Source organism: Loxodonta africana, chromosome 5, assembly GCF_030014295.1.
Source record: "Loxodonta africana isolate mLoxAfr1 chromosome 5, mLoxAfr1.hap2, whole genome shotgun sequence".
Taxonomy (NCBI): domain Eukaryota; kingdom Metazoa; phylum Chordata; class Mammalia; order Proboscidea; family Elephantidae; genus Loxodonta; species Loxodonta africana.
The window spans coordinates 57,708,646-57,733,152 of record NC_087346.1 but is presented as its reverse complement, the minus strand read 5'-3'; the positions used below and the strand labels follow the sequence as shown (position 1 = coordinate 57,733,152).

The 24,507-nt window shown below is 38.7% G+C and overlaps 1 protein-coding gene across 4 annotated transcripts in view; it reads right to left on the bottom strand.

Annotated features, from left to right (window-relative positions):
- HPGDS (hematopoietic prostaglandin D synthase) overlaps positions 1 to 24,507 on the bottom strand; it is a 43,756-nt gene that overhangs the window by 9,896 nt on the left and 9,353 nt on the right. For 3 of the 4 annotated variants that reach the window (XM_064285539.1, XM_023553236.2, XM_003414076.3), the window contains 2 exons: positions 10,496 to 10,588; positions 7,216 to 7,325 (listed from right to left, as the gene is read on the bottom strand). In XM_064285539.1, the coding sequence (XP_064141609.1) occupies positions 7,216 to 7,325; positions 10,496 to 10,588 (203 nt within the window). The remainder of the gene's footprint in view (positions 1 to 7,215; positions 7,326 to 10,495; positions 10,589 to 24,507) is intronic. The other variant, XM_023553237.2, reaches the window with a different exon arrangement.

Here is a 24,507-nt window from a genome sequence, read left to right as displayed (position 1 = left end):
ACCTTTTCAGAGAGTTATAAGACAGGTGGTTTTTTTCACCCTGAGAAGTAATATAGCCTTCTAATAAATGATTTATAGGGGATGGAGAGATTTGTATATTTTTCCAAAGCGTTAATTTAAAATCTGCACTACTAAAATCATTTAGGATTGGAATTGGGCTGTTAGCAGTCCCTCAATCCTGCTCACTCTCCACCCGCGTCCCATTATTCAGATGAGGAAACTGAGACACAAATATATTGAGTAAGGCGAGTGCTAAGTTCAAGGATTGTCAGTGCAGTGTTTAGAAGCATTTTTTTAAAACTGGAAATCGGATTTTTCAGCAAAAGATACTGAAACATCTGTCATTAATATGTATTTGATAGACTTAAAGCACTTGTAATAGTTTTTTTTGCTATCCGTCCAACTGCATTAATATTCTGCTTTTGAATTAGATATTAAAGTTTTACTTGACCACAAGGTGGCAGCAATGCAACCCACTACAGAAAGAATAGAAGCTGAACGACAAAAGAACTATGCATTTTTCATTGTATGCTCACCAGCTTCTGCTTGCTAATCAGATAGTCTGTAGCTATCACCAATATTACTGCAACATGTTTACCCTTCATGTGATAAATTCGTAAACTTGGATTTCTATGTCTTGTGCAACTGTTCTTTGAGGTAGCTGACAGGTAAAAGCATTGTTATTCTAATACAGAGACAGCATGTTACTCTTATCTTAAAAGCTCAGAGACTATTTTCCTCTGGAAAGTGGGCTTTGTTATGGAGCTTCAGCCACAGAAGAGAAGAAAATAGAGAAGAGGCAAACTTGATAACTTGGTAGACTTCCAGTTAGTGAGGTCTTTGGCAAGAGGAACAAAGAGCTTTAGACGCTTTTCCTAGATTGAAAATTGTCTCTATTTGTCTCTCCATTTATAAGGATATTGAACACTGTCTACATAGCCACAAGTACATCTGCTACCATTTAGTCCTCCCAGTGTACTTCATAAGTAGATGCTAATATATCCCCATTTTAAGATAAAGAATTTCAACTATAGTTAAGTGACAGCTAATAAAAAGGGAATCAGGATTCAAGCCCAACAATCTGACTCCAGGGTTCAAATAACATTCATGTCAAAAATCTTGTACTATCACCAAAGCTAAGCTTTCATTTAAGGCGTTGTCCCGGTCGTGTGCACGTATGGATGTGTATCTCCATCCCTCACAAACTTCTCATTTACACTAAGGAGCCAGTGAATAGACATACTTTTATAACCAAATATCTCTATTCAAATCAGAAGTTCTTAATAGCATTTAGAATACATATGCTCAAAGTAAATTGCTAAGACTGCTGTTTGTTCCATCCTCTGGCTTTGGGAATGGGTCTGTAGCTGTAACACAGACATAAATATTCATGCCTAGAGCTATTGTTTTGAGCAGCTGCTGGCAGTACACTGTTAAAAGCACAAGGTCTGAGCAAGAGACCAGAATTTAAATCCCTGGTCCACCGCTAACCAGCTAAACAACTTTAGGCAAGTTACTTACACTACATGAATTTCAATTTCCTCATCTGAGGATAACGATAGTTTCTTCCTAAAGGGAGGCTGTGGGCATTAGTCAGTCATTTAAGAGATGGTATGATAGGTGATGAGGCTTAGGGCTCCGGAGCCAGGCTGTCTGGGTTCAGATGATAGTTCTCTATCACCTACTTATAAGGCTTGGCAACTCTGTAACATCTCTATTTCTGCTTCTTCCTCTTGAAAACGAGCATGACAATGAAAAGCACTTATCTCACAGGAGGGTTGTGAGGACTGGTGGAGATAATATATGTAAAGAGTCTGGCATGGCATGGTGAGTGGTAAATTTAGCTTTTCCTATCACTCCGAGCCCTGGTGGTGTAGAGCTTAATTGCTCGTCTGCTAACCAAAAGGTCGGCTCTTTGGAAACTCTCGGGCAGTTCTGCTCTGTCCTATAGGGTCGCTATGAGTCGGAATTGACTCTAGCAATGAATTTTGTTTTTTTTATGTAAAGGCAGGAGCCCTGGTGGTGGGTGCAGTGGTTAAGCGCTCGGCTGCTAGATGTGGAAGTCTGCTTCCATAAAGATTTACAGTCTTGGAAACCCTCTGAGGCAGTTCTACCCTATCCTATAGGGTCGCAATGAGTTGGAGTGGACTCAGTGGCAGCACGTTTGGTTTGGATATAAAAGGCACTTTATAAGAGGTGTGGGGGGTGGTAATACAGTAACTAATACAGACATGATTCCTGCCCTGATGACACAGTCTACAGAGGAGACAGACAACAAATAAATCAATACATTTTAAAAGAAAATATAGATTATGATGAGTGCCCTAAAGTGCTATAATAAAGAATAAGTGCCTAGGGTGCTATAATAGAGAATAACAGGAGATCTATTTAGAATTCTGGATAAAGATGGTGGATGTGACACATATAATTTTATTTTCATCTTAAAACTACAGTAAATGAATGTTTTTAAGAAGATGGAACTGCAAGGAGGTGGAAAATGGGAGGAAACAAGAGCAAACAAAATCTGAAGCTGGAAAGCAGATGAATGAGTTCCACTCACAAAGGGAAGCCTGAGAACCAAACCTGTCTACAACATAAAATTCTCAGATAGCTCAGGAAATGGCAGGATATGGACTTCTGGCATGGGGGCTGAGGAGGTGGGTGTGGAGTGGGGTAAAAAGGAAGATTGGTGGAAAGCTGTTAGAAGAAGTAGGTATAATTTGAGATTTCCTCCTTCATATCACTCAGCTAGATAACTGCTTCTTCCACACTCTTAGTGGAAGGACATTGCCAGTCGTTTCCCACCCATGGTGACCGCATGTGTGCAGTGTAAAACTACTCCGTAGGGTTTTCAAGGCTGTGACCTTTTGGAAACTGATCACCAGGCCTGTCTTCCAAGGTGCCTCTGGGTGGGTTCTAACTGCCAATCTGTGGTTCATAGTTGAGAACTTAATCATTAGGATCACCCAGAGACTCCTCGCAGAAGCCTAGAGAGGGCATAAAACAGATAGTTTCTGGGCTGGGGGTATCCCACATAGAGTATTAAAAATCTGGGGGTTAAATGAACATCTGCATACTGAATGCTAAATTCTGAGACTCCCAGGCCTCACTTCCTAGTTATCTCCCAGATACTGGCAGCCAGATGTTTGTCTCTGGGGAGGGGATTGGGACTTTTGTCTAGGGATTCTGTCCAGTGCAAGAGGGAATTACCTGAAGCTAGTGATATTGGGAGGAACCCTGCAAATGGCCTAGTGATACTCAAAATCAACAAACACCATCCATCGACATGCTTAGAGCTTTAAATAAACTTTTTAATTTTGGTACTCTTTATCACAGATCATAAAAGAATTACCTGACCTCTGAGGAAAGACAGAGTTCAAAACAAAGAAGAAACAAATTCAGACAAACATTAAGCAGGGAGATGATATTGCATCTCTTTTGTATAAAAGAATATTTTAAGAAGAAAAACATTACACTCATTTACAAAGAGCCCTTTTACATTAAAAACACTATCAAGAATTTGGAACTCTGGTGGCATAGTGGTTAAGAGCTGGGCTGCAAACCAAAAGGTCGGCAGTTCAAATCCACCAGTTGCTCCTTGGAAACCCTATGGGGCAGTTCTACCCTGTCTGTAGGGTTGCTATGAGTCAGAATCAACTCGATGGCCATGGTTTTTATTAGGAATTTCGAACTCAAGGAAGGATTGATGGATAAACTTGAGGAATTCTTCCTTATCGTAATACAAAAAGGCAAAGAGATGGGAAGCAGAGAAAAGGTCCAACATCTGAATGGGGGAATTCCAGTATAAGGAAACAAGAAAATGGGAGGAAATCATCAGTGAAATAATTCAAGAAAATTTCTTAGAACTAAAGGACATGAGTTCCAAATTGAAAGGGCTCAACAAGGTGAAGGCACATTAGATGAAAACAAGATCACACGAAGACTCATCACTGTAAAACTTTAGAACATTAAGACCAAATTTATACAAGCTTTTAAAGAGGAAAAAAAAAATAAATCACATATAAAAAAAAAATCAGGAATTAGATTGGATTCAGACTTTTCGACAGCTAGAAGCAATAAATGTCTTCCAAATACTAAAAAAAAAAAAAGCTACTTTCAACATCACCCAAGCAGACTGTGAAACAAGTGTGAGGGTGAAAAAAAAAAATTGCAGACCAACAAGGCCCCCAACCTTTATTCCCTATGCTCAGTAAACTATTGGAAGATTGTGCCACAAAACAAGGTCAGGAAGCAGGAGAATGAATACGGGAAGGAATCAGACTGAGATCCCAGAATGCATACAAGGTATCTAGAGCAAACAAATCAGACAAAAGCAGTTGACTCACAAGACAGACATATCCATACCATCTGTCATCATCATTCTTTCTAACATCAAACCTTCATTTTAACCTCTGGAGTACTGGAAGAATATGCTCCAAATAAAGAAGAGAGTAAACAAAGAAAGTGGAAGACATCCGGGATATAGGACTCTAGTTAGAGAGAAAGGCAAAGGAGATTTCAGAGATGAGAGTGAAGGGAAATCTAGTGGTGACAGATGTCCAGAAAATCTAGAGAGTTCTACAAATGAGAATGGAAGACTCCGGGCCAGGTATCTCCAAGAAAATATTGGAAATAATAGATCATCTGATGCCACTGACCTTGAAGAAAATTGTGTTGGCAGGTTATAGGTTGATGTGGGAAGAATCGGCATATAAAAGTAAAAGGAATTAAGAAAAGAAAAAAAAAATCAAGGCAATTGCTAAGTTTGAGAAGAAGAAGTAAAAATGGAAATACAATTAAAGTATGCTACAATGCATAGTTCTGTATAAAATATTTCCATTGGCATACTAATGGAATCACTGAATATTGATTTAAACAAAAAAGTATAACATCACTATATTGGGAGTTTAGAGGAAAGGAAGCGGAGGGGATGACTACGTAAGAAAAATAAATTCTTGTTACTATAATAAGAAGTCTATAGAAAGTATCTAAAATTGGTAAATAAAAAGAAAGCCATATTAACACCCTGTAGAAAGAAAAAAAAAAAAAACATTGCTGTCAAGTCCATTCCCACTCATAGCGACCCTATAGGACAGAGTAGAACTGCCCCATAGGGTTTCCAAGGAGCAGATGGTGGATTTGAATTGCCAACCTTTTGGTTAGCAGCCAAAATGTGTAAATCCCTAAGAAACAGCATGTTGTTAGATGCCACCGAGTCAGTCCCCCACTCACAGCAACCGTATGTACAACAGAATGAAATACTGCTCGGTTCTGCACCATTCTCAAAATGTTACTATGTTTGAGCCCGTTACTGCAGCCACTGTGTCAACTAATCTCGCCAAGGACCTTCCTCTTTTTCACTGACTCTCTACCAAACATGACGTCCTCCACGGACTGGACCCTCCTGATAACATGTCCAAAGTATATGAGACAGTCTCACCATCCTAGCCTCTAAGGAGCATTCTGGCTGTACTTCTTCCAAGACAAATTTGTGTCCTTCTGGCAGTCGCTGTTCTTCACTAACAACATAATTCAAATGCATCAGTTCTTCTTCTGTCTTCCTTATTCGTTGTCCAGCTTTCGCATGCCTATGAGGTGACTGAAAACACCATGGCTTGGGTCAGGCGACCTTATCCTTAAAGTGACATCTTTGCTTTTTAACAATTTAAAGATGTCTTTTACAGCAGATTTGCCCAATGCAATATGTCATTCAATTTCTTGACTGCTGATTTCATGGACGTTGAGTATAAATCCAAGTAAAATGAAATCCTTGACAACTTCAGTATTTTCTGCATTTATCATAATGTTACTTATGGGTTCAGTTGTGAAGATTTTTGTTTCCATTATGTTGAGGTGTAATCCATGCTGAAGGCTCTAGTCTTTGATCTTCTTCAGTAAGTGCTTCAAATCATCTTCATTTTTGGCAAGCAAGGTTGTGTCAACTGCATAATTGCAGGTTGGTAACGAGTCTTCCTCCAATCCCGATGACGTGTTCTTCATATAGTCCAGCTTCTTGAATTATTTGCTCAGCATACAGATTGAATATGTATGGTGAAAGAATACAACCCTGACACACACCTTTCCTGATTTTAAACCACACAGTATCCCCTTGTTCTGTTTAAATGACTGCCTCTTTGCACACTTAAGTGTTCTGGAATTCCTATTCATTGCAATGTTACCCGAAATTTGTTATGATCCACACAGTCGAATGCCTTTGCGTAGTCAATAAAACACAAGTAAACATCTTTCTGGTATTCAGCCAAGATCCATCTGACATCAGCAATGATATCCCTCATTCCATGTCCTCTTCTGAATCCAGCTTGAATTTCTGGCAGTTCCCTGTTTATGTACTGCCACAACCAGTTTTGAATTATCTTCAGCAAAATTTTACTTGTGTGTTGTATTAATGATTATTGTTCAATAATTTCCACATTCGGTCAGATCACCTTTCTTTGGAATGGGCACAAATATGGATTTCTTCCAGTTGGCTGGACAGATAGCTGTCTTCTAAATTTCCTGGCAAAGACAAGTGAGTGCTTCCAGCATTCCATCTGTTTGTTCAAACATCTCAGTTGATATTCTGTCAATTCCTGGAGCCTTGTTTTTCGCCAATGCCTTCAGTGCAGCTTGGACTTCTTTCAATACCATTGGTTTTTTATCGTATGCTACCTCCTGAAATGGTTGAACATTGGCCAGTTCTTTTTGGTACAGTGACTCCATGTATTCCTTCCATCATCTTTTGATGCTTCCTGTGTCTTCCAATTTTTTGCCTGTAGAATCCTTCAGTATTGTAATTTGAAGCTTGAATTTTTTCTTCAGTTCTTTGAGCTTGAGAAATGCCAAGTGTGTTCTTTCCTTTTGGTTTTCTAACTCCAGGTCTTTGCACATTTCATTATAATACTTTACTTTGTCTTCTTGAGCTGCCCTTCAAAAACTTCTGTTCAGATCTTTTACTTCATCATTTCTTCCATTCACTTTAGCTACTCTACAAAGAAACTCCTAAAAGGGTTAAAAATGGGTTGCATCTGGGAAAAGGGTAAAGTGAAGGGGTGGGACAGGGAGTCCTGTACTTTGTTGTAAACTTTTTAGTATAATATGATGTTTTAACATTATATGTATGCAACTTTTATAACAAGGAACATTTTAGAGCACCTAACACAATGCATGGCAAGTGGTATGTGATTAATCATAGTTATAGCAAACTGATCACGTTACCTTTACATCTTGTTGTTTCTCTGCCCATGGAAAACGTGACATGAAGTCATCCAATGTGTCCACAATAGCATCAACTTGACACTGTTCCAGTTCTGTTTTTCCAGCCAAATCTATGAAATAGAGAGAGGCTATTTTTTTATATATATTTTTTATTTTATGCCCATGAATATGCTCAATTTAATTTACTGTATAAAAAGATTTACTTATTCTTAATAGGCAATATATTCATATGGTTCAAAAATCCAAAACATTATAAAACAGTATCCAACGAAGGCTAGTTTCCACTTTTGTACCCATCTACATTTTATCCCCTTACCTACCTTATTGGTAACCACTTCTATTAGTTTCTTATGTATTTTCCATTGTTTCTTTATGAAAATACAAGCAAAGAAGAATATATATCACCCCTTGACATGCCCTGTCCCCTATATCCTAGAGGTCTTTTCTTAAAGTACCTAAACAGTGTTCATGCTCTTTCTTTAGCTATATGGGATTCCTTTGTATAGATACACCTTAACTTATTTAACTGTCCTCAGCTGATTGGTTTTGTTTTCAATCTTTTGCTAATATAAGCAATACTACAATAAATAGCCTGCATACACAAAATAATTTATTTTGTAAAATAATTATATTTGCAGATAATTTGATAATACTTTTCAGGAGCATTTTCTGCCTCATTAAAATAATGAGGGTTTTTTTCTTCTTCTTTTTCCCTTTCCTTCCCTTTGTTGAGCATTTTTTTGCTTAAAAAAATCATCAATCTTCATAAATATTGTCTCACTGATATCAATTTAGAAGTCTTCGGTGCAGAAGCATTCTAAAGTGAATTGCTTTTACATAACAAATCAAGGAACAGCATACCGACAATGAGAGAACTGTATATAAATTGTACCTCAATAAAACTGTTAAAAGTGAAAGAAAATTCTTTGATAATTTTGAATTCCTTTATAAACTCTGTCTATCCACATTTTTTGTGATGTTTGAAAGCTGATTCTTGTTTCTGACATTGAAAAATCCCCCCAGAACTCTATCATAGGTTCTCTTCACTCATTTTCATCCCTGCTTTGACTTCATATTCAGAGATTCAGCTACCAATTTCATGCAGATGACTCCTCATTCAATATTTTTAGTCCTAAACTCCAGAGCCGTATTTTCAGCTCCTCTTTGGATATTTCTCCAAATATCTTCTTGGCCCCTGAACATCAACAAATCCCAAAATGGAGCCATCATATCCTACCTCAAACCAGCTCTTCTTCATTCATACAACAAAAAATTAAGGGGCTCCGACTGTGGGTCAGCCTCAGGTGCAGCCACAGCAGTGAACAAAATGGACAAATTGCCAGGCTGCATGGCACTTAGGATCGAGTGAAGACAGACATTGAAGAGAGTTGAGGAAAGGTTGAAAGGTTGAAAAAGTAAAAAAAAAAAAAAAAACTACACTGTTCTGTGAGAACAACAGACCATGTCCCATCTCTCACCTGATTTGCCATTATTCTCCTGGTCAAATAAACTGTCCTCCCCCAACATCTGTCATCTAGTCTCTGTGATGATTCTACCATCACATACTTTCCCATATTTTTCTCACTCCCTCTTCTTATCCACTGCCATCTAGACTATTTTAATGACTTCCCTGCCTCTCGCCATGCCAATCAAATGTGAGGTATGGCAAGAATAATCTTTAGTGATGCTGCAGAAAAGCATAAAAACCTAGACAAAAACCTACAATTGCCTAAGGAATGAAGTCCATGCTCTGGATCATCTAACCAGATCCCAATCTACTTTTCTAGGTGCTTCTCTTTCTACTTTTCACCCTGCAAATTTGCCATTCTTTGTCTTTACCCGTACTAATTTTCTGTCTGCCTGGAATGTCCTAACTAGTGATTCTGAAAGCGAGATCCTTGGATCAGCTACATCCTCATCATCTGGGAAATTAAGGATGCAAATTCTTGAGCCCCACCTGAGACCTGTTGAATCTGAATCTCTGAAGTTAGGGCCCAGCAATTTGTCTTTTAAAGCCCCCCAGGTGATTCTGATGTACCCGAAGTTTAAAACCCACTGCCCAAGTCCAAGTCTTGAAATCATAGGCATCTTTTTTGGCTCAACTCAAATGTCAGCTTACTTTGAAGCCTAATTTCCATAGTTAGAAATAACCTCCAACCTTTCTGAACTTCAAAAGAACTTCCTTTGTTGAGGCATATTAGCTTAACAGAGAATTTAATATTTTTTTTCACACATAACTCTGGTTCAAAAAAAGAGGGATCTGATAATTAGAACCCATCTCATTTTGTGATCTAACCATGTGTCTAAGGGTTGGATCTTAATGGTGGTGGGAGTATTAGGGTTGTGGGGGGTGAAGTGCAAGAAGGTGATTTGCACATTGATTAGAAAGAGAGCTTTCAAAGAAGCCAAAAGTGACTTGTTACTCAAAAGGAATGTGAGGGAAGAGAAGACAGTGAAGCATAGAATGGAGAAAGGGCATCAGGCAAAGAACAGAACTAGGTTTCTTTTATTTCTCTTCTTCAATGCCATGGGGTACATCCACAAACAAAACAATCTGGAAGTCAACTACTCACATTAGGATGCCTCAGATGACACTCAGTGGAGGCAAAAAAGACTCCTTTTTTTTTTTTTTTTTTAGCAGTATTAGTATGAAGGACATCATGGAAAACGTGGTTTTAATAGTCTGAGGAATTTCAACTTCTATATGCCGTATGTATTTCCTGTTAACTAACATTCTCTGATAACTTATGATACTCATACTCATAAAAGTTTGGGGATGAGACATACCTGTCCTATTTTCAGCTAAATTTCAATAAGGGCTTGGGAGTGGAGCAAGGAAGTATGGGGCAGGAGGGAGTGGTTGGACAATATAATATAAAATTAATTATCTAGGGAACTCATGGAAAGTAGAACTGATAAAGATGATACATTTATAATTTTGTAACATTTAATTCCATTTTTCTTTGCACCAAACCAGTTGCTGTCATGTCAGTTTCAACTCACAACAACCCTGTGTGTGTCAGAGTAGAACTGTGCTCCACAGGTTTTCAGTGGCGGATTTTTCAGAAGTAGATCACTAAGCCTTTCTTCTGAGGCACCTCTAGGTAGACTCAAACTGCCAATATTTCAGTTAGTAGCCAAGCTCTTAATTCTTTGCACCACCCAGGGACTCCCTTTTTTCATTATAGTGTTCGTTAATAAAGCTATTTAATTAATATTGAATATATAGCATGTATTTTTTTCAGTTATCAAAACATCTTAAACACAATAAACATTTTACCTGTATTTTTGGTCAAGTATCTCGCTATTGCTAGACTCTGGTGAAGGGTAAGTCCATCGACTTCTAAAATAGGAATTTTTCCAAATGGAAGAGCTTAAAACAAAACAAATGATCAATTTCTGTAGAAAAACAAAGAGTTATAATACCTCTGTTTTTACTGATATTTGTGGAAACAAAGCATGATTTTTAAAGCCATGGAATTTTTTTTTTTAACAATTTATTCGTTGCTGTAGTTTTGAGAATATATACAGCAGAACTTACACCAATTCAACAATTTCTATGTGTAAAATTCAGTGACACTGATTACATTCTTCAAGTAATGAAACCATTCTTACCCTCCTTTTCTGAATTGTCCCCCCCATTAACATAAACTCACTGTCCACTAAATTTCCTATCTAATCTTTTGAGTTGTTAATTTAAGTGCATATGGATAGTTCTTAGAAGAGCATAATGCTCAAGGCAGACATTCTTTACTAGTTATGTTAAACTGTCGTTTGGTTTTAAGAAGACTTCTGGAAATACTTTTGGTTTAAAGTTTAAAGGTTATTTCAGGGCAATAGTGTCAGGGTTCATTCAGCCTCCGTGGCTCCAGAAATGCTGGATTCCATGAGACTGTAAAATTCTGTTCTGTATTTTCCCCCATCTGGTCAGGATTCTGCTGTAGAATCTTCGATCAAAACATTCAGTGATGGTAGCCAGGCACCATCTAATTCTTCTGGTCTCATGGCAAAGGAGGCATTTGTACATGAAGGCTTTTAGGCTATGGAATTCTTGAATATTTATTCTGAAAAGGACCTTAGACACCATCTAGTAGAATCTTTCAGTTTAATAAGTTTTTAAACAAGAGAGTTGCTCAGGTTTCCAGTGATATATTATACAATATATTCTCTACATGTTAAACTATACATTATCTCATATACTTGCTTCTTAACTTAAAAAAAAAAACAAAAAAAAACCTTGTCTTAGTTATCTAGTGCTGCAATAACAGAAATACCACAACAACAAACCCAGTGCTGTCAAGTCGATTCCGACTCATAGCGACCCTATAGGACAGAGTAGAACTGCCCCCTTAGAGTTTCCAAGGAGCGCCTGGCAGATTTGAACTGCCGACCCTTTGGTTAGCAGCGGTAGCATTTAACCACTACGCCACCGGGATTTCTGAAATACCACAAGTGGATGGCTTTAACAAAGAGAAACTTATTCTCTCACAGTCTAGGAGGCTAGATGTCCAAATTCAGGGTGCCAGCTCTAGGGGAAGGCTTTCTTTCTCTGTTAGTTCTGGGAGAAGGTCCTTGTCATCAATCTTCCCCTGGCCTAGGAGCTTCTCAGCACAGGAACCCCAGTTTCAAACGATACACTCTGCTCCTGATATTGCTTCCTTGGTGGTATAAGGTCCCCATTTTCATAGTTCATCTAAGTGACCTTACCCCCTTGGCACCAGTAGGCCCTGTTCTTCTGCCCTGTGGGCATGGAAGCTCTGCCCCTTCAGCTTTGGGCAGCAGGCCCAGCCCCATTCCACTGGCACTTATGAACAGCAGCCCCACACTCCAGAACCGAATTGGTGAAGATCTGACTCTGAAACCCCAGAGGCCATGGCTCCACCCTTTGAGACTGAGGCAGCTCTGCTTCCTGTGTTCCTCGTCTCTTCTGTTTCAGCTTCCTGGTTCCTTGAAGAACTCTGTGTGTCTTGGCATCTGTCTTACCTCATCTCTCCTCTGCTCACTTGTTTAATGTCTTTTATATCTCAAAAGAAATTGATTCAAAATATACCCTACACTAATCCTGCCTCAGTAACATAACAAAGACAACCCATTCCCAAATGGGATTATAACCAGCGGCATAGAGGTTAGGATTTACAACACATGTTTTGTGGGGACACAATTCAATCCACAACAGCAGCAAATATATACATACACAACTATAATACAGAGTCATCAAAAAAAGAAAAAAAAAACATTGCTGTCAAGTCGATTCCTACTCATAGTGACACTACAGACTCACAGCCGGTATCATATTAATATTTTATCTGTAAATCTTATGTTGTTTTCTTGTCACAAACTAACATACATTTATTATAGGGAACTTCAAGGGTAGGTAGGTTGGACTGAAATTTACAGTGAGGGTCAGAGAAACAATCAACCAAGTTCCTAAAGTTGATGTCTAAGTATGGGTGTGAATACATAAGTTCCTGGGGGCACAACTGTGAATTCTGCCAAACACATTTACCTTTGCTCAGAGTGTTTTTCTTAGGCTAATCACACAGCACTGGCTTTTTTCCTATGATGTCTTAAAGCTACTAAGTTTCTTCAAATATTGGATATGAAAGAAGGCATAATCTGTTCTTTTGGATTAAAATTATAAATGTTTAAGACCAGTGTATGAAAGCCACAAGGTGACAGATTTTTATTATGCATAAGGAGATTCTGTCAAAAGTTTGCCTTTCTTCTGTTTTCTCTGTTCTCTCTTCCTACAATTTCGTTCAGAAGTTGAACCTCCTAAATTGACTGTCCTGCAAGTTTTCTTTTATTTCTTCTATTGTTTTCTTTTTTTGGTCCCATTGTTCTACTTTCTAGGTGATTTCTTCATGTTTCATCATATTATTGACTTGTTTTTTTTCTATCATATTTTTAATTTTCAAGAACATACTTTTTTCCCTCTGAACATTTCTTTTTATAGCATCCTATTCTTTTTCATGTATAAAGTCTCCTTTCTCTTTGAGGATTTTATAATGTTTTTGAAATATTATTTTCCCTATGTCATCTTGGTTTCTTCAGAGTTACTACGTTTGTGTTTAATTCTGTTTCCTCTTGGAAGCTTGTCTCAAGTATCTACTGATTTTTGACTTGCCATTTCTGTTTTTAATAGCAAAAAGCTAACTGGAAGCTCAGTGTACATTGGAGGGACTTGCCAACTGATTGCGTTGGGCCTTTTCATTGAGAGACCTCCATCCAATCAGTATCTGTTAGACATTTTTCTTGGGTTGGTCAGCTTCCCCAGAGAAAATTGCTCCAATTTCTGCCTGAGATATATTATTAGCATGGTTGCAACATTCTGATTGTAGAGAAGGGGAATGGGGCAATGGGTGTTACCATTTAGTTCTAGTCTTCAAATGAATCCCATCTTCACTATAGCAATGTGTTCTTAGACATGCTTGGTGTCCCAGAATCCTCTGTTTCATCCATTCTTGATAGTAAACTCCATGTTTCTTCCAGGGAGGGAAAGAGACTTGGTGGTTGTAATGTTGCTTCATATTCTTTCATTCTATTCTCTATCAGCTTAGCTTTTAGAGTTACCTGTCACTACTAATTCCTGAGACTCTCTGCAATCTCTTGGGTGATTCGCCTTGTCCTCTTCTCCTCCAGGCTTATGTCTGAGCTTCAGTAGACAACGTAAGTCACCTTACCATTGTCGACTTGCTTTCTAGCTTCCAAGTTTTTGTGCTGTCATATTCTAGCTTCATTTCTTTGTCCTTGTGGGGGCTTGTCTTTTTTTTTTTTTTTTTTGGTAAGTGTTTATTGTTATTAAGGTTTTAGGAGAAAGGAAATGTAAACACTTGTGTGGAATCTACCAGGTTTGACCAGGAAGAACTTTTTAATAGACATATCCAATGATGGAATGTGTTGATTGGAGATTTAGTTAGTTCTTGGCTTTAGCAGAAGGGATGTCATGAAGGATTTCAAATACTAAAGAGCATTCCTAAGTTGAGTACGAGATTGACCAGATAACATTTGTAGTAAAAGCTACCTCCCAATATCTATTCTCCCCTTCTTTCTCAAAGTAATAAAACCCTAGATTTTTAGCTGGACAAATGACCATCTGTTTAGTCTATGTTTCGAAGCCACCCTTGCAGTCAGGTGTGATCTTGTGCCTAAATCCTTGCTGATGGGATATAAGAAGACATGATGTGTGCAACTTCCTGGTCATGCTGTTTCATACTTCCTGTGAGCTGGAATGTGGAAGGAGAATGAATGATCTTATGCTGTGAGAGTAAGGCAACCCAGTAGGAGTAGCAGATCAACAAGGAAGAAGGAGCCTAATCTTTGACAACTTCATGGTGAAAAACCACCACGCGAACTTGGGATTCTATGCATAAGAAATAAATTTCTATTCTCTTTAAGCCACTTTTCATGTTGGGTCTCTGTCTAGTAAAGCATTTGGAACTGTATCTTAGCTAACACAAATTTCAAGATCCCTGAAAACTCTACTAACTTATAAAAATATTAAAAGAATGAAACAATTCTATTTTCAAAAACAAAATCAAGGGGCGGCCAAGATAGCTGACTAGGTAGACACTACCTCGGATCCCTCTTGCAACAAAGACTAGGAAAAACAAGTGAATTGATCACATACATGACAATCTACGAACCCTGAACAACAAACACAGATTTAAACAGTTGGCCCACATGACAGAGACGGAGAACGAACAACTACGGGGAAGCAGCGACTGTTTTTGGAGCCTGGAGCCAGCGTCCCATTCAGGTAACCTTGGCGCCGGGCTTAGGACTGGGCGCAGGGGAGCTGAACACAACATCTTGTGATGGCGCAAACACGGGGCGCAGCCCTACTCCCCTGAACTGACCCCAGGAGGGGGCCCAGCCCGTCCGCGCGGGCGGCGAGGCGACGCGAATGGTGGGAGGAGAAGCCCCCGGGAGGCAGTGACTGGTTTTGGAGCCAGGAGTGCAACATCCTAGCCAGGGAACCTTGGCGCCGGGCTTTGGACTGGGCACAGGGGAGCTGAGCACGGCATCCGGTCACAGCGAAAACACGGGGCGCAGCCCTACTCCCCTGAACTAACCCCGGGAGGGGGCCCAGCCAGTCCGCGGAGGTGGTGCGGCAACGTGGCTGGCGGGACGAGAAGTCCCTGGGAGGCAGCGACTGATTTTGGAGCCAGGAGTGCAGCGTCCCAACAGGGGAACCTTGACGCTGGGCTTTGGACTGGCAGCGGAGGATCTGACCGCGGCTCCAGCGGGCCAGACCCTCGGGGGCAATCTCCACACAGCCAGCACACATAAGCTACATGCCCCTCGGGAATCTCAGATAAAATAGTCATCCCAAGCAAGATAAGCAACTTTGGCTATATTCCGGGGTGCTACTCTCTCCTGTTTTTCTGAACCCTCCCCTCCCCTTCCCAGGCGGCTTCATTAACATTGGAATTTCCTGAGCCAGGGGCAGAACAGCTCCGGCTCCGCGGCTTTGCTTTTCACTTTTTTTTTTTTTTTTTTTTGGTCTTTTCCTAACCCATTCTTCCGAACTGAGAGAAGCAACCACAAAAAACCCAGGGACCAAAAATCCTTCCCTAATTGGACTAAAAACACAGAACCACCTCCAGCCAAGCATATGTGATCCAAATCTCGGGCTTTCATCCTTACAGGGAACAAGGTCGCTGTTATAATGCAAAGGCAGTTCTGATAGGGATCTGACTGCATTTTTTTTTTTAGTGGATTTACTGGAAAAACAAGTTTCCCAGGTCTGATATCTCTGCTTATTCAACAGAGCCCTAACTGACCCACAACAGGGAACTGAGGACTGAAGCTCCCCCCAGACCACCTAGCCTCTTGCCTTAGGGGTCTAAGGAGGGTGACACCTACCAATCTGTAGAGGTACTTGCATTGGGGGCCTAAGGTACAGCTGCAGAGCCCTCCCACCAAGTTGCTTTAGGAATAGAGACACACCTACCTCACTGACACTTGGGGGAAGCCTGTCAGCATCCTGTCCCCCTCCGGAGTGTGAACCCCAGCTCCTAATAGAATCTGGTGCACACAACTATCACCACTACTTCTCGAGGTGGATAGGTGTTAGGGTGCAGCACACACTTGATGACCCAAAATCAGATTTTACTCAAGAATAGTGAATAGACTCAGGCATATATACCTGGCAACAGCCCAAACCAGCTGGTAATAAGTCATAAGTAAGTCAAGGGCTACAACAAACAAGAGAGCACAATCTAGTAGCCCATCCACGTATATTGAAAGAAAACAAAACAAGATAAGACTCAGTGAGCAAATATAGAATAAATCACTACTATATCTTTTTTTTTTTTTTATCTTAGTGATGGCTCAGAGACAGCAGTCGATATCAAACCACATAAAGAAGCAGACCATGACAGCTTCTACAACCCCCCAAACAAAAGAATCAAAATCTTTCCCAAATGAAGATAAGATCCTGGAATTATCAGATACAGAATATAAAAAACTAATCTACAGAATGCTTCAAGACATCAGGGATGACCTCAGAAATGAAATAAGGCAAACTGCAGAAAAAGTCAAGGAACACACTGATAAAACAGTTGAAGAACTCAAAAAGATTATTCAAGAACATAGTGGAAAAATTAATAAGTTGCAAGAATGCATAGAGAGACGGCATGCAGAAATCCAAAAGATTAACAATAAAATTACAGAATTAGACAACGCAATAGGAAGTCAGAGGAGCAGACTCGAGCAATTAGAATGCAGACTGGGAAATCTGGAGGACAAGGGAATTAACACCAACATAGCTGAAAAAAAATCAGATAAAAGAATTAAAAAAAAAATGAAGAAACCCTAAGAATCATGTGGGACTCTATCAAGAAGGATAACTTGCGTGTGATTGGAGTCCCAGAACAGGGAGGGAGGACAGAAAACACAGAGAGAATAGTTGAAGATCTGCTGACAGAAAACTTCCCTGACATCATGAAAGATGAAAGGATATCTATCCAAGATGCTCATCGAACCCCATTTAAGATTGATCCAAAAAGAAAAACACCAAGACATATTACCATCAAACTTGCCAAAACCAAAGATAAAGAGAAAATTTTAAAAGCAGCCAAGGATAAAAGAAAGGTCTCCTTCAAGGGAGAATCAATAAGAATAAGTTCAGACTACTCAGCAGAAACCATGCAGTCAAGAAGGCAATGGGATGACATATACAGAGCACTGAAGGAGAAAAACTGCCAGCCAAGGATCATATATCCAGCAAAACTCTTTCTGAAATATGAAGGTGAAATTAAGATATTTACAGATAAACACAAGCGTAGAGAATTTGCAAAAACCAAACCAAAGCTACAAGAAATACTAAAGGAAATTGTTGGTCAGAAAACCAATAATATCAGATACCAGCACAACACAAGGTCACAGAACAGAACATCCTGATATCAACTCAAATAGGGAAATCACAAAAACAAATTAAGATCAATTAAAAAAAAACAAAAATGCTCAAAACAGGGAATCATTGAAGTCAATATATAAAACATAACAATAATCAAAAAGAGGGACTAAATACAGGTGGCATAGAACTGCCATATGGAGAGGGATACAAGGCGATATAGGACAATACAAGTTAGGTTTCTACTTAGAAAAATAGGGGTAAATATTAAGGTAACCACAAAGAAGTATAACAACTCCATAACTCAAAATAAAAGCCAAGAAAAACGTAACGACTCAACAAACATAAAGTCAAATACTATGAAAATGAGGATCTCACAATTTACAAACAAAAACGTCTCAGCACAAAAAAGTAACTGGAAAAATGAAATTGTCAACAACACACATAAAAAGGCATCAAAATGACAACACTAAACACTGATTTATCTATAATTACGCTGAATGTAAATGGACTAAATGCACCAATAAAGAGACAGAGAGTCTCGGACTGGATAAAGAAACACGATCCATCTATATGCTGCCTACAAGAGACACAGTTTAGACTTAGAGACACAAACTAAAACTCAAAGGATAGAAAAAAATATATCAAGCAAACAATAAGCAAAAAAGAAGAGGAGTAGCAATATTAATTTCTGACAAAATAGACTTTAAACTTAAATCCACCACAAAGGATAAAGAAGGACACTACATAATGATAAAAGGGACAATTGATCAGGAAGATATAACCATATTAAATATTTATGCACCCAATGACAGGGCTGCAAGATACATAAATCAAATTTTAACAGAACTGAAAAGTGAGATAGACACCTCCACAATTATAGTAGGAGACCTCAACACACCACTTTCGGAGAAGGACAGGACATCCAATAAGAAGCTCAACAGAGATACGGAAGACCTAATTACAACAATCAACCAACTTGACCTCATTGACTTATACAGAACTTTCCACCCAACTGCTGCAAAGTATACTTTTTTTTCTAGCGCACATGGAACATTCTCTAGAATAGACCACATATTAGGTCATGAAACAAACCTTTGCAGAATCCAAAACATCGAAATATTACAAAACATCTTCTCAGACCACAAGGCAATAAAACTAGAAATCAATAACAGAAAAACTAGGGAAAAGAAATCAAATACTTGGAAAATGAACAATACCCTCCTGAAAAAAGACTGGATTATAGAAGACATTAAGGAGGGAATAAGGAAATTCATAGAATGCAATGAGAATGAAAATACTTCCTATCAAAACCTCTGGGACACAGCAAAAGAAGTGCTCAGAGGCCAATTTATATCGATAAATGCACACATACAAAAAGAAGAAAGAGCCAAAATCAGAGAACTGTGCCTACAACTTGAACAAATAGAAAGTGAGCAACAAAAGAATCCATCAGGCACCAGAAGAAAACAAATAATAAAAATTAGAGCTGAACTAAACGAATTGGAGAACAGAAAAACAATTGAAAGAATTAACAAAGCCAAAAGCTGGTTCTTTGAAAAAATTAACAAAATTGATAAACCATTGGCTATTTTAGACTGATTAAAGAAATACAGGAAAGGAAACAAATAACCCAAATAAGAAACGAGAAGGGCCACATCACAACGGACCCAACGGAAATTAAAAGAATCATATCAGATTATTACGAAAAATTGTACTCTAACAAATTTGCAAACCTAGAAGAAATGGATGAATTCCTGGAAAAACACTACCTACCTAAACTAACACAATCAGAAGTAGAAAAATTAAATAGACCCATAACAAAAAAAGAGATTGAAACGGTAATCAAAAAACTCCCAACAAAAAAAAGCCCTGGCCTGGACGGCTTCACTGCAGAGTTCTACCAAACTTTCAGAGAAGAGATAACACCACTACTACTAAAGGTATTTCAAAGCATAGAAAATGACGGAATACTACCTAAAACATTCTATGAAGCCACCATCTCCCTGATACCAAAACCAGGTAAAGACATCACAGAAAAAGAAAATTATAGACCTATATCCCTCATGAACATAGATGCAAAAATCCTCAACAAAATTCTACCCAATAGAATTCAACAACATATCAAAAAAAATAATTCACCATGACCAAGTGGGATTTATACCAGGTATGTAAGGCTGGTTTAATATTAGAAAAACCATTAATGTAATCCACCATATAAATAAAACAAAAGACAAAAACCACGTGATCTTATCAATTGATGCAGAAAAGGCATTTGACAAAGTCCAACACCCATTTATGATAAAAACTCTCAGCAAAATAGGAATTGAAGGAAAATTCCTCAACATAATAAAGGGCATCTATGCAAAGCCAACAGCCAACATCACTCGAAATGGAGAGAGCCTGAAAGCATTTCCCTTGAGAACGGGAACCAGACAAGGATGCCCTTTATCACCGCTCTTATTCAACATTGTGCAAGAAGTCCTAGCCAGAGTAATTAGGCTAGACAAAGAAATAAAGGGCATCCGGATTGGCAAAGAGGAAGTAAAATTATCTCCATTCGCAGATGACATGATCTTATACACAGAAAACCCTAAGGAATCCTCCAGAAAACTACTGAAACTAATAGAAGAGTTTGGCAGAGTCTCAGGTTATAAGATAAACATACAAAAATCACTTGGATTTCTCTACATCAACAAAAAGAACATCGAAGAGGAAATAACCAAATCAATACCATTCACAGTAGCCCCCAAGAAGACAAAATACTTAGGAATAAATCTTACCAAGGATGTAAAAGACCTATACAAAGAAAACTACAAAGCTCTACTACAAGAAATTAAAAAGGACACACTTAAGTGGAAAAACATACCTTGCTCATGGATAGGAAGACTTAACATAGTAAAAATGTCTATTCTGCCAAAAGCCATCTATACATACAATGCACTTCCGATCCAAATTCCAATGTCATTTTTTAATGTGATAGAGAAACAAATCACCAACTTCATATAGAAGGGAAAGAAGCCTCGGATAAGCAAAGCATTTCTGAAAAAGAAGAAGAAAGTGGGAGGCCTCACTCTACCTGATTTTAGAACCTATTATACAGCCACAGTAGTCAAAACAGCCTGGTACTGGTACAACAACAGACACATAGACCAGTGGAACAGAACTGAGAACCCAGATATAAATCCATCCACATATGAGCAGCTGATATTTGACAAAGGCCCAGTGTCAGTTAATTGGGGAAGAGAGAGTCTTTTTAACAAATGGTGCTGGCATAACTGGATATCCATTTGCAAAAAAATGAAACAGGACCCATACCTCATACCATGCACAAAAACTAACTCCAAGTGGATCAAAGACCTAAACATAAAGACTAAAACGATAAAGATCATGGAAGAAAAAATAGGGACAACCTTAGGAGCCCTAATACAAGGCATAAACAGAATACAAAACATTACCAAATGATGAAGAGAAACCAGATAACTGGGAGCTCCTAAAAATCAAACACCTATGCTCATCTAAAGACTTCACCAAAAGAGTCAAAAGACCACCTACAGACTGGGAAGGAATTTTCAGCTATGACATCTCCGACCAGCGCCTGATCTCTAAAATCTATGATTCTGTCAAAACTCAACCACAAAAAGACAAACAACCCAATCAAGAAATGGGCAAAGGATATGAACACACACTTCACTAAAGAAGATATTCAGGCAGCTAACAGATACATGAGAAAATGCTCTCGATCATTAGCTGTTAAGAGAAATGCAAATTAAAACTACGATGAGATTCCATCTCACTCCAACAAGGCTGGCATTAATCCAAAAAACAGAAAAGAATAAATGTTGGAGAGGCTGCGGAGAGATTGGAACTCTTATACACTGCTGGTGGGAATGTAAAATGGTACAACCACTTTGGAAATCTATCTGGCGTTATCTTAAACAGTTAGAAATAGAACTACCATACAACCCAGAAATCCCACTCCTGGGAATATACCCTAGAGAAACAAGAGCCTTCACACAAACAGATATATGCACACCCATGTTTATTGCAGCTCTTTTTACAATAGCAAAAAGCTGGAAGCATCCAAGGTGTCCATCAACGGATGAATGGTTAAATAAATTGTGGTGTATCCATACAATGGAATACTACGCATCGATAAAGAACAGTGACGAATCTCTGAAATATTTCATAACATGGAAGAACCTGGAAGGCATTATGCTGAGCGAAATTAGTCAGGGGCAAAAGGACAAATATTGTATAAGACCACTATTATAAGATCTTGAGAAATAGTATAAACTGAGAAGAACACATACTTTTGTGGTTACGAGGGGGGAGGGAGGGAGGGTGGGAGAAGGTTTTTTACTGATTAGTTAGTAGATAAGAACTGCTTTAGGTGAAGGGAAGGACAATATTCAATACATGGAAGGTCAGCTCAACTGGACTGGACCAAAACCAAAGACGTTTCTGGGATAAACTAAATGCTTCAAAGGTCAGCGGAGCAAGGGCGGGGGTTTGGGGACCATGGTTTAAGGGGACTTCTAAGTCAATTGGCAAAATAATTCTATTATGAAAACATTCTGCATCCCACTTTGAAATGTGGCGTCTGGGGTCTTAAATGCTAACAAGTGGCCATCTAAGATGCATCAATTGGTCTCAACCCACCTGGATCAAAGGAGAATGAAGAACACCAAGATCACACGATAACTAAGAGCCTAAGAGACAGAAAGGGCCACATGAACCAGAGACCTACATCATCCTGAGACCAGAAGAACTAGTTGGTGCCCGGCCACAATTGATGACTGCCCTGACAGGGAGCACAACAGAGAACCCCTGAGGGAGCAGGAGATCAGTGGGATGCAGACCCCAAATTCTCACAAAAAGACCATACTTAATGGTCTGACTGAGACTAGAGGAATCCTGGCAGTCATGGTCCCCAAACCTTCTGTTGGCCCAGGACAGGAACCATTCCCAAAGAAAACTCATCAGACATGAAAGGGACTGGACAGCGGGTAGGAGAGAGATGCCAATGAAGAGTGAGCTACTTATATCAGGTGGACACTTGAGACTGTGTTGGCATCTCCTGTCTGGAGGGGGGATGGGAGGATAGAGAGAGTTGGAAGCTGGCAAAATCGTCACGAAAGGAGAGACTGCAAGGGCTGACTCATTAGGGGGAAAGCAAGTGGGAGTACGGAGTAAGGTGTATGTAAACTTATATGTGACAGTTTGACTTGATTTGTAAACGTTCACTTGAAGCTCAATAAAAGTTAATAAAAAGAAAAATCAAGGTGGAATAGGGTATAAGGAACTCAAAGCATTTATATTTAAAAACAAAGAGGCAAGTTTTGTTATATATACTTTCTATGAATTGAATTGTGTCCCCCAAAATACCTGTTGAATTCCTGGCCCTTGTGTATGTGATCCTGTTTGGAAATGGAGCTTTCTTTTGTTATGTTAATGAGTCCATACCAGTATAGAGTGGATCCTAAACTTAATCACTTCAAATTATTAAAAGACCAAAATAGACACAGAAACACAAACACACAGGGGAAGCCAAGGAATGCCAAGGATCACGAGCAAACACAGGTAACTAAGAGAGAGGCTTACAGAAGGAATTGATGTGACTGAGATGCCGATTTGAACTTTTAACCTTGAAAACTGTGAGAAAATTAATTTCAGTTCTTTAAAGCCACTCACTTGTGATATTTCTATTATGGCAGCACTAGGTAACTAAGACAATACTATTTCTGCATCTGTTGCTGTCCATCCTGACTTAACTAAATAATTGGTGGATTCAGTTAATTTTCACCTATTTATGTCCACACTCTTAAAATCCCACGTATGAATTCTGGTATCAGAAGAAAAGTTTGGATACTAATAGTAAAGTTTCATCAGAACAAGAAAAGATGGTCTATCCCACCAGGGGTGGGTCCTTGATAAGAGAAAGAATAGTTGTAGTACAATAATTTTTAGTAAATCATGGCTCTAAAAAACATGCGGCAATATTTATTGTTAATGTACCAATTATCATAATATTATTGTCATTGTCATTATTAGTTATTTGTTTTTAAAAACTAAGGAAGTAACATTGTTTACTAGAAAGAACCTGGACTATGTAGTTAAAGTACCCTTGGTTTAAAACTGAGATCTACTTTGCTAGAGTTGTGAACCTGAAGAAATTGCCTAAACTGTGTGAGTTTCAGTTATCCCAACTACAAAATAAGAATAATAATACTTTCCATGTTGGGGTGCTGGAAAAATAAATGCAATTGAGTCTGTAGAGGATCTATCACAGTGCCACTTAGTCTTCACGTGCTCAGTAAGTGCTTCGTTCACCATTATGTGAATTTGTAATAATTCAGTCATGAAAATGTGAATTTTAGCTAATATTTGGTTACTATTTCTAAGACACATAGCAAGTAGGTAGAGGATGACTTCCTACTTACTGAACACCATACACGGTTGTTTGATCCCAAGTTTGTTTATGTAGCCAGATCTCTTTCATACAGTCATATGTCCCAGGGAAACTGATCCATTCTTAACGCCAGAGGTGGCCTGGAGTATTCTATGGTTATTCCCATTCCCTTTTCAGTGACTGGCTCAGAAATCAGTATGTGACTGAGGTTGAGCCAGGGTATATGAAGGGTTTGCTGAGGTCTTCTAGAAAAGTTTTTCTTCATTTCTCTGGGAACACTAATGGAAGAAACCCTCTCTTTCTGTCTGTTTTTCTCACTAATCCATTCAGTGTTGTACTTCAAGCCTGTGAGGATGAAATTCCAGCAAACATCTGGCTACCAGCCTGATGACAGCCAATGCACAGAGTGAGAAAATGGATAAAACCAGCCTTTGAAATCTGCCTTACTTATGTATTTTTAATTATATGATAAAATTAATTTCCTTATTATTTACACAATTTTGAGTTTGGTTTTCTGTTA